Here is a 9,963-nt window from a genome sequence, read left to right as displayed (position 1 = left end):
GCACAGTCCCAGTGATTCGGCCTAAGCAGCGGGGCACGGAGCAGACGCAGGTTTTATCCTCCTGGAGCCCCAGCTCCGTGGACGCCTCCAAGACCACCCGCTCGGCACCGAGGGATGGGCCAGGGAGGTCCCGACGTGGGGGCAGAGGGGCTCAGGTGGAACCTCCCCGTCCCCTTGCACAACTGATCACACGCACTTGTGCAAAACACTTGGGAAGTAGACCTTTGGATTAACTGTTTAATACACTTGTGCACGTGTGCGTATAGCAAAGAGGCAACTGTGAATCATAAGGCTACTGAGACATCGGCAGGGGCCGGGAAGAGCAAAGGGCCCGCGGGAGGCCTGGGTGAACCGGGCACCCCGTTTCGCTGCTTCTTTTTGTCCCCGTTCAATACACAAACCCCACGCAGAGGAGGGGGGAGCGGCCTCTTTCGCCCTCGTTTGCCCAGCTCGCGCACGAGAGAGCTGCCAGCCAGGGCACGAGAAAACGAGAGCGAGTCCCGGAGCTCCCTCCTGCCCGAGGCAGAGGAGGGAGGGAGAATCCAGCGCTGGGAAACGCTTCGGTTCTCCCCTGCGCAGCAAATTCGCTTTCACTCGACGCAAGAGTCTCTGTGAAGGTGGAGGCAGTGCCGCATCCGGCTGTCCCAGCGCCGCGTGCCGGGGCAGATCCAGGCGCCTGCTGTCCTGAGCCGCGCTAGATTTTAGGGGAGTCGCAGCCTGCCGATGACAAGGTCTCTTAGTGAAAGGGACGATCAAGTTGAGTCTCCATATATTAGTTATTCACGCACACGCAGGGAGGTGGGTCGTTCTAGTTTTCAGGTATATCCATATATAAAGTGTACGTTGCCCTGCACATATTTTATATATCATATATATATATATATATAAAATTTTAAAAACCCTCCAAAAACCTAAGCTAGGAAATCTCAAATCCCCCAGAGAGCTGTCCACTTGCGCCTGTCCAAGAACCAGGAGAGGGGCATTGGATCAAGTCTACAGAAACATTCACGTCACCCTCCCGCGCCCTGCCTACCGCACACCGGGCTCAGTCAGCGCCCCGAGAGCCTTCCTCAGTCCCACTCTGCCCCAAGGCTCCTATGCTCAGTTCTCCCAGGCTCTCCGCGGGATCCGCGCTGTGCGTCGGCTTTCCGGAGTGAAGGCAATCCTCGGCCAGGCGCTGCTCTGCCGGAGCACCTCCCGCCGCCGCCTCGGAGCCGTCCCGAGATGGGTCCTTCAAAGGCTCCAACAGGTCTGTGTCTGCCCGGGGCGCGTGGGCACACAGGTCCTGCACCTTCTTATTGAGGTCGTTGCGCTCCGTTTGCAGGGCTCGGCACAGTTTCTCCAAGCGTTGGATTTTCACCTGAAGCCCCTCTAACTCTTTGTCCCGAAGGGTTTTCTGCAAATAGAGAGGCAGTTCAGACTCCACCACACTGGGGACAGAGGCAGAAAGGGAGCGAGATGAAACCTCAGAAGGAAGTTCAAAGGGAAAATACTTGTGACCATGCCAACATTTGGCATTCAAAAGACCCGATGCTACCGTCACCGCTTCTGTCTTCCTTTGCCTCCACAAAGGCCAAGCGCCACTGAGACTGTCTGACCTTTTCCACGCACCTCGGCACTAATTAACCACCACTTCTGCCATGTGACAGAGGGCTCCTACCGCCACGTACAGGGAAGGAAAGCAAGCTGAAGGGAAAAACACCCCCCATGCACCCAGCCTGCCCACAATAAGACGGGAGCCGTCCCGCTGCCCCTCAGCTCCAGCCTGACAAACACCACAACGCATCACCACGCCGCTCCAGCTGCCTGCCTCCACACAGGACAGCCAGAGCCTCCTCACCTCTTCAGCCATTTCCAAGAGAGCCTTGTTGCTGCTCTCCCAGCGAGAACGGTACATGGTGGTCTCTTTCTCCAGCTTCTTGATTTTCTTAGTCATCTACAGAATCACGGTGACAAAAAGGGAACAAATAAGCCCCAGGCAGAGCACTGCAGTCAGTTACATCTCCCATGTCCTCAAATGGGCACCCGCTATCCCAGCGCAGACAGTGAGGTTCTGCTGTCCAGGGAAGCGTCTCCTTGTGTTGCTGCCGACAGCTTCACCAGAGGGAAACACTGACCGGGTAACAACAAAGCAGGAGCCGGGGGTACGCTGCTGGTTCTGACACAGGTAGGGCACAGCAAGGACAGCAGCAACCTTCTGCAAGCTCGTGGCCGATTTTAATACCGGCAAAGCTAAACAGAACTACAGAGCTGCAGCAATTCCAGCTCGTGTCCAATTTTAATACCGGCAACACTAAACAGAACTACAGAGCTGCAGCAATTCCAGCTCGTGTCCGATTTTAATACCGGCAAAACTAAACAGAACTACAGAGCTGCAGCAATTCCAGCTCATGTCTGATTTTAATACCAGCAAAACTAAACAAAACTACGGAGCTGCAGCTCTTGCAGCTCACAGAAGCATCGAACAGAGACAGACAGGCAGCGCCTCCAGCCCATGCAAGCTCTGCTGGGCAGCAAAAGTGTTACCCACCTTCTCCATCTCCTGTTTAAATGTCGTGAACACTTCACTGCTTTTGGAAAGGGTGTTCTGGAATTCTTCAAACTTCTCTGTGTAGAGAGCGAGCTGCGGGGAGAGACAGGGTTGCAGCTGCTCACCACGGCACCTCCTGACAGCCTTCCCCAGGAGAGGGGAGATGTCAGCCAAGAACTGAGCCAGTTATCTTGTGACTGGACTTCACGACAAACAAACTGGCACTTGGAGCTGCTCTGCCAACATCAGGTACTGGGGCATGTGGAAAAATTCTTTCCTAGGGAAACACCCTCAGATGTGCTCTGCAAACATCTCCCAGCCTTGGCAGGAGGCACTTGCTGGGTCTGATTCAGCCAGGTCTGATCACACGACTGCTCCCAGCATCGGGAAATGCGCTGGTAAAAACCAAGGCCCCTTTCTCCCAGAAGGCAGGACTGCAGAAGGAAGTCCCAGCTCACGCCATGCTGCCACAGGCTCACCAATACAAAACCCAGGAGCAATCCTCCTCCTGTGTTTTCCAGATTAAGGAACTTTGGGTTGTTCCCTGCTTAGGGAGGAAGGAAAAAACCCCAAACAAATAAACCAGGCTAAGCACACAGACCAGGTAACTCACCTGCTGCTTGAGATGGGTCTCCTGCTGCTTCATCAGTTCACACATCCTCTGCGATTCCACAGCTTCCTTCAGCAGCTAGGGAAGAGTGAAAGCAGTTACCTTGCTGCCACCAGGGAAGGCTCTCCTCGTGCCCCTGCAAGGCTGCCGCTTCGCCTGGAGACAAGAGCGGGCTGGGAGAAACACAGAGAGCAGAGCAGGGCTCCAGCCTTGCTCCCGGAATCACTGGGGGAGCGGCCACTGCTGGGCACACAGGAGGCCTGGCACGGCCTGATCCGATTCGGGCTCTGCACTCAGCGACCCAACGGTAACAAGCCTCCACAGAGGGACAAGGCAAAAAGCGAAGTGCATTAGAGAACTGCTCGAAGACTTACAAAGTCCTTCTCCCGCTGGTGCCTCTCCTCCGCCTCCTTCAGCATCTCCTGCGCCTGCTGGAGCTTTGCGTCCACCAGCTGCTGCTGCAGGTCCTTGTGTTTGAACACCTTGTCAATGTGCTGCCGAGAGAACACCACCAGTTACCGACACGCTCAGCCCAGCCCTTGCTGCCCAGGCAGCAAGGGCCCAGAGCCCAGAGGCCTCTTCTCCCCTCCAGCAGCAGAAACACGCTTCGCTGGGCAGAATGGATGTGCTACGCCAGGTCTCCCACCCCGACCCACCTCCTCCCGCAGCTCGTACTGCTCGATGAGCTTCTTGAGCCGCTCTGCCAGCTCCATGTTCTCCTGGCGCAGCTTGGAGTTCTTCTCGTTGTGCTGCTCCATCTGGAGCTGGATGTCGTTCAGCGTCACCTGGAAGTGGGATGTCACCTCCTTCCGCTTCTCCTCTTCCTCCCGCGCACGCTGGACACCCTCCTCCTGCGTGAGGAGGGCAGAGACAGCAGGGACATGTCATCCTCTGTGCTGGGCAGCTGAGCAAACCCGCCCAGGCTCCCACTATTGCTCACATCAATCAGGACGGGACTTTGGCCCACCGCCTGACAGCCCCCTTCCCCAGCCTGCTTTGGGCCTTTCCCTCCCTTTCTCCAGTGAGCACAGCCTGAAATAACACTTGGGCACGGTGGATAATGATGGCTTAACAGTAAAATTAAAGCACTGCCCTGGACGGTAGACTGTGGGCAATCACCGGCAAAGGTAAGTTTGCCAAAACGGCTCGCAGGCCCATGGCAAGCGATCTGAGTGCTTGGGATGAAGCAGCTCGTGGAATAGCGCCCAGGAGACACTTGCCTTGAGGGTGCGGTTGTGTCTCTGGAGCTCGCGGCACAGGCTCTCCAGCTTGCTGCGGGCCAGGATTGCCTTGCTGTGCTCGCTCTGCAGGTGGTCCTTCTCTTGCACCAGCTGCGTCTGCTTCTTCTGCAAGATCTTCATCTGTTTCTGGGAGTTACGGTGCTCTTCCAGCTAGGACAGGGGAGCAAAGGGCACAGATGCAGCAAAACAGACCAGGGCAATATGCTGTGCCCCTATGAGGGGACATGGGGATCCAAACAGTGCTCTCTGTGCTCTGTGAGGAGGATGAGAGCTTTGTAACACGAAAGATGCCACTTCTGAGCAGAGCAGGACTGACACAGAGCCCAAGGCCCTCTGGACAGGGCCTTTCTCCTTCCTGAATTCGTGTCCTGCTGGAATCTGAAAGATTTGCACATTCATCCAGCACCTCCACGCGCACGTTGCTCAAACGGAGCAGAGCTCCGAGCACAGGGAGAACCTGAACACCTCCACTTCGGACATGGACAGACAGTCCCACACCTCTCCTTTGTACCAGATCCGTGCACAGAACTAGATCTATGCCTAGCTCTGGTTAAACGTGGCATCAGACTTTGTGCGTGTTGTATGGATGCTATGTATGTGCACACACAGCAGCACAACTCTGCCAAACACACATTTCTTGCTAGGAAATTATCAACAGAAATGCAGCGATGGAGTGGCGTGACAGGAGATGGATCCGTGTGGTCCTCTGCCACAGCTGGGCCTGCCAGCTCACAGCACGCTCCCGGGACAGGATGGGCAAGAGATGCAGCTTCTCTGTTAGAGGAGCGGAGAGAAAGCAGATCTGAAGTCCTCTTACACGCAGATTCGCAAAAAATACTCCCATCCATGCTTACACTTCTGCAAACGACAACACCTGGCTGGACCAAGCAACATCTGTGCTCTGATATTTGGATATCCAGCACTGCAGAGATCCCAGAATATACACTGCAAAGCTACATGTGTGTCCCTGGACTGTCCCTCTCAACATCAAGAAAACACATCTGCAGCCATCTTCTGCCTCACCAGGCAGCTCCCGTGCTCACTGCTGCAGTGTCCTCCACCAGCCCCAGAGCCGGGAACGAAGAAGTAAGCACTCACCAGCTCAGCGTATTTCTTGCACAGCGCTGCTAGTTTCTCCTCTGGTGTGCTCAGGGTGTTCAGCGTCTGCATCAGCAAAGTGATTTCTTTGCCTGGAATGAGAGACAGAATTAAAATAAATAGATAAATAAAATAAAATCACTTACACAGACTTCTGGCTCATAAGGGCAAAGACAGGAGAGAGAAACCAGGTCTTGCAGCAGTGCCTGCCCTGGGCCAGAGCATCCCCAGTGCCTTCTCAGGGCTCTGCCCCGCAGGTTTCACTGCACACAGCGCGCGAACACCTGAAGCAGCTGGGGAGAGACCTGGTTTTCAGAGCGGGAAACCACTACTGGGCTGGCTAGAGAGAGTTGTGTCCAGCAGAAGAGAAATCCACACAATTCAGAGGCTACAGCAGCACCCAGGAGCAGTCAGTGCCTTTGCAGCACTCGGCACGTTTCCTCGCGTACCACAGAACACGATGCCATACTGTTCCCAAGCACGGCTGGACATCACGCACCCAAGGTGCTTATTTCACCGAGGGCAATTAGCGCGGTATAAAATCAATGTCTGTACCGAAGTTCTCAGGCTAGCAGCACAACCAGAGCAGGGAACTTCTCACCTAGGCCCTTGGCTTTCTTCTTTTCCTGAGCCTTCTTCTGATCCCGCTCCCCACACTCCTCGACGGGTCGAAACTCTTCAGTCCCCTTCGTGCTTTCCTTCTCCCCGTTCATCTCGGGGCCACCCGACTCCGGGTCGCCGTTCCTCGGGGACTCGCTACGACACTTCTCAGCTTCCTCTGGCTCTGCGGGCTCACTCTGCCCACCGTCCTCGCCTGGACCCTCCTGGCTGGCATCCACACAGTATGTGTTCAAGATGTCCTCAAGCTGTCTGCTTAGCTCTTCGGAGACGTCACGCACAGCAGGCCGGGAGGACTTGGCGTCCTCCTGTGCGAGAGGAGCTGTGGGAGACGGGAACACGAAAGCATGAGACTTCCCCCATGCCATCTACTCCCTGGTCTCTATAAACACATGGCAAAGGGAAGGTTTCCCGAGCACCCCATGCACCAAGGCTGGCTGAACTTCCAGCAACATAAGCTGCTTTGTTCCGGCTGCGTCTCCAGCCAGCTGCCCTGACAATGGAGGTGCATTCCTAACAGCCTCTCTTTTGATCACACGAGCATGACCAAGCCCCTGACATCTGTCAAGATCAAAACTCCCCCCCCTCCCCCCCATCCTTTAGCGAGAGCAGGTTGTGCGTGAGCTTTCCCTCATAGGAGCTGCCTGCTAACGTCACCAGAGCCAGGCTTTTTTACATTACAATGGATTTTTAAACCTGAGTTAGCCTCTCTCCTCACGTATAAAAGCAGCTGTACTGTCTCAGATCGAACGTATCTTGTCCCCAGCAGCAGATGCTTAGGGAAAGAGCAGGCAACGCATCCCTCAGTACGCTGCTTTGCTTCCAAAGTTCCTCCAAATGAGAGACTTACAGTAGCTGGTTATTAACCTAACTCTCCTTGCTGCGCATTTGCTACATCCCACATTTACTAGGAACCAGAATACAAGGCAGGGTTAATTTTAACCAAGCACCTACTTGATTTGACCTGGTTTTCATCTTCCACAGAGTTATTTTTATGAAGTGCCAGTAACAGGTCAGGTCACTCAACATAACGTTGCCCCAAGGAACCAATTATCTGACATTTCCTGAATGGGACCCTTAAGGTCTAAGCAACGACAAACAACCCATCATTTTCAGGTGAGAACCAACTCCACGCTTTGGTCAGGAAGTGGTAATTACTTCAGAGCCATACGCACACAGAAATAGGAAGAACCCAGGATTTTCTGCCCTGGAAATCACAGCTGCTCTTATACAAATCAAAAGAGCTGGATACAGCGGCCCACTATCACGCAGAGAAAGCACCAGCCTGACTCTTTCCAGGCTCGAAACCCACCCTCGCACGTTCCCTGCGCCTCGCTGCTCGGGCTGTCAGCACCGTCAGCCGCGGGCAGGCAGCAGCACGCCCCAGGCCCCGGGGACTCCCCACCTTCCAGGGGTGCTGCGGCCTCCGGCGAGTCGCCTTCCTCCAGTGCCAGGCTGCTGCTCATTTTGGAAGAGCTCGCAGGCCGCGGGGCTGCTTTGGTCTCCCCGCCTTGGTTCTTCATCGTGACTTCACCCTGCTCAGTCTCAACAAACCCTAGAGAAAGAGAAAGAGCAACTACACTTAGTTTTAAGAAGTAATGGTTTGGGGAATTTTAGGAGTCATCAACCTGTGCTGGAAAGGAGCTTGTTCTTAGCAGAGGCTGCCACCGCAGCTCTACACCAAGGGAAGCATCGTTTCGTTTTCAATTCTCAAAGGTCTCCATATCAGGATAACTCCTCTTCCAGCTGAGGAGAGCTGGAAGCAGCCCCTCCTAGAGCAAGGCAGCATCTCCCGACTCGCAGACAGCGCGCGGTTTTCCTCATCTGCTGGGTGCAGCCTTCTCAGCCCTGGCTGTCCTTCCCCCTCACCCCCCACTGTGTTTTACTCTGGGATTTTAAAACTCAGAGTGGTCTGTGCATGCTGACAGAGAAACCTCTTCCCTGCAGTGGGGGACCCGGAGACCAGAGCCTCAACAGCTGTAAGGTCAACACCCACTAAAACTGCACACAGGGCTGAGAAAAGCCCGCAGCTCCCTGGCAGAGCTGGTGCTCAGTGCTGAAAAGGTGAACCAGCATTGCCACGAGCCAGCGGAAACAGATCGAACCCAAATCCCAGCTCGTCTCTCCTCATCCTCTCTCCCTCCGCAGGGTGCGTACGTTCCCAGCCTTCCCACCCGCACCCTCTGCTCTGGTTACGGCGCTAATTACGGAGCAGAGGCAGCCGATGCGCCTCGTCTAGAGGCAAGGGGTTGTGCCACGAGAAGCGGAGAACGGCTTTTCTTGCCGTTTTGCGGCAGCGGCACTGAGACCTCAGCTTTTCCTCAGAGAAGAGCCCAGGACAGGGCTTACGAAGGCAAAACGCACGAGAAAATTAGCAGCGGCAGGAGCCAAGCGCGTGTGTCATCCACCCACATGCAGTGGAGGCCGTGCCCAGTCCCACGGCGGGCCCGGCAGCACCGCTTCACGCCGCACACATGCTCCAGAGCCTCGGGCGCTCTTTTTTCTCCGCTGCTGCCAACAGTGCAGCTCCCCTGCGCTTCCCCGGGCTCCGGCGGGCGATAACCGGCCCCGCAGCACCCCACGCACCCCACCCCGGGCGAGGGGCCCCCGCTCTGACCCTGCCCCGGCCCCTGCCCTTGACACCGGCACCCCCAGCCCGGCCAAAGCCCCCCCAATGCCCCGCCCCCCCCAGTGCCCCTGCTCCCCCCAGTGCCCCCCCCATTAATAGCACCGTCCCATCCCCAATTAACACCGATCGTACCCCGGCCCCCCGCCCCCCCCCCCCTTCCCGGTACCCCCGGGGCCCTGCCCCCGTTAACGCCTCTGCCTTCCCCCCCCCAACCCCGTATGGTCCCCCCATGACGTTAAAAGGAGACACGCGCCCCCCCCGCCCCCCCAGCACCGCAGTGACATCATGCACGCACCCCGCTGGCGTCAGCTCCAGCGGTCTGACGCAGGTCTCCCCTCTCTCCTCAGCCAATCAGCGCGCAGGAGCCGGCGGCACCCCGGTACATCGGGGGGAAGGGGGAGCGGCGGGAGGACGGAGCGGCCCCCTCCCCGTGCGGCGCGGCCTCGCCGGTGCTCGTACCGGTACCGGTACCGGCTGCCCGCGGCGCCCCGCCCGCCTCCCGCCGGGCTCCGCGCTGAGGGAAGCGGCTCCGGCCCGGGCCTCCCAGCGGCTGCGCACTGCGCATGCGCCGGGCCGCGCCGCTGCCCAATCAGCGACCGGGCGCCGCGGGGCCTGCCGGGAACAACCAGGGAGAAGCGGCAGCCGCGGCGGGAGGCCCGGGAGACTACGGCTCCCAGCATGCCTTGCGCGGGACCGCCATTGGGGACTACAGCTCCCCGCGTGCCTTGCGCGCGGACCGACATTGGTACTACAACTCCTCCCCGCGGGGCATGCCGGGAGCTGTAGTCCCCATGGCGGCCCCGCACGGGGACCCGCCGGCGGCAGCCCGCTCCCCCGCAGCCCCCGTCCCCGCTGAGGGCAGCCCCGCCTGAGGCACCGGAGAGCCCTCCCGCCTCCCCCCGAAGCAGGGGGAGTCACGGCAGGGCCCCCCGCCTCCACCCGAGAGGGGAAGCTGTCCCAGCCGCCCACCACCGCCCACCTTCGCCCACCCGGGGAAGGCTGGCCCAGCACCCCGAGAGACTCCCGCCACAGCCGGTCAACTGCACAGATGTAGTTTATTCGTTTCACAATAAAGGACTCGCCAAACCCGAGCTCTGGCCGGTGCCGAGCAGCACCGCGCCTTGCTTCTCACCCACCCGCTGCAGGCAGCGGCGAGGGGCTCGCACTCACCGGCGGCCGGCTCTCCCCCGCACCCCAGAAGTGTTTTTTGTTCTCTACAGCCTCGTGCGTTCGCTTT

General features: G+C 57.8%; 1 protein-coding gene across 1 annotated transcript; it reads right to left on the bottom strand.

Annotated features, from left to right (window-relative positions):
- Positions 1-228: 228 nt before the first annotated feature.
- Positions 229-9,136, bottom strand: TXLNA (taxilin alpha). The gene is made up of 11 exons (XM_075721925.1): positions 9,022-9,136; positions 7,503-7,652; positions 6,081-6,419; positions 5,480-5,571; positions 4,361-4,531; positions 3,797-3,991; positions 3,515-3,634; positions 3,144-3,218; positions 2,531-2,623; positions 1,841-1,936; positions 229-1,396 (listed from the first exon to the last, which is right to left on the bottom strand). Exons 2-11 carry the CDS (start codon positions 7,618-7,620, stop codon positions 1,046-1,048), a joined length of 1,650 nt encoding a protein of 549 aa, XP_075578040.1. The 5' UTR covers positions 7,621-7,652; positions 9,022-9,136; the 3' UTR covers positions 229-1,045.
- Positions 9,137-9,963: the final 827 nt, after the last annotated feature.

Source organism: Pelecanus crispus, chromosome 16, assembly GCF_030463565.1.
Source record: "Pelecanus crispus isolate bPelCri1 chromosome 16, bPelCri1.pri, whole genome shotgun sequence".
NCBI classification, from domain to species: Eukaryota; Metazoa; Chordata; class Aves; order Pelecaniformes; family Pelecanidae; genus Pelecanus; species Pelecanus crispus.
This window is presented reverse-complemented; position numbering and strand designations above follow the sequence as displayed.

Bases quoted from the DNA above. Each gene is read 5' to 3' on its own strand.
- TXLNA (XM_075721925.1), bottom strand. From the start codon at position 7,620: ATGAAGAACCAAGGCGGGGAGACCAAAGCAGCCCCGCGGCCTGCGAGC. The intron at 3,635-3,796 runs GTGGGTCGGGGT...TTCTCTCGGCAG, and splicing joins AGTACGAGCTGCGGGAGGAG to CACATTGACAAGGTGTTCAA. The intron at 2,624-3,143 runs GTGAGTTACCTG...CTCTCCCCGCAG, and splicing joins AGACCCATCTCAAGCAGCAG to CTCGCTCTCTACACAGAGAA.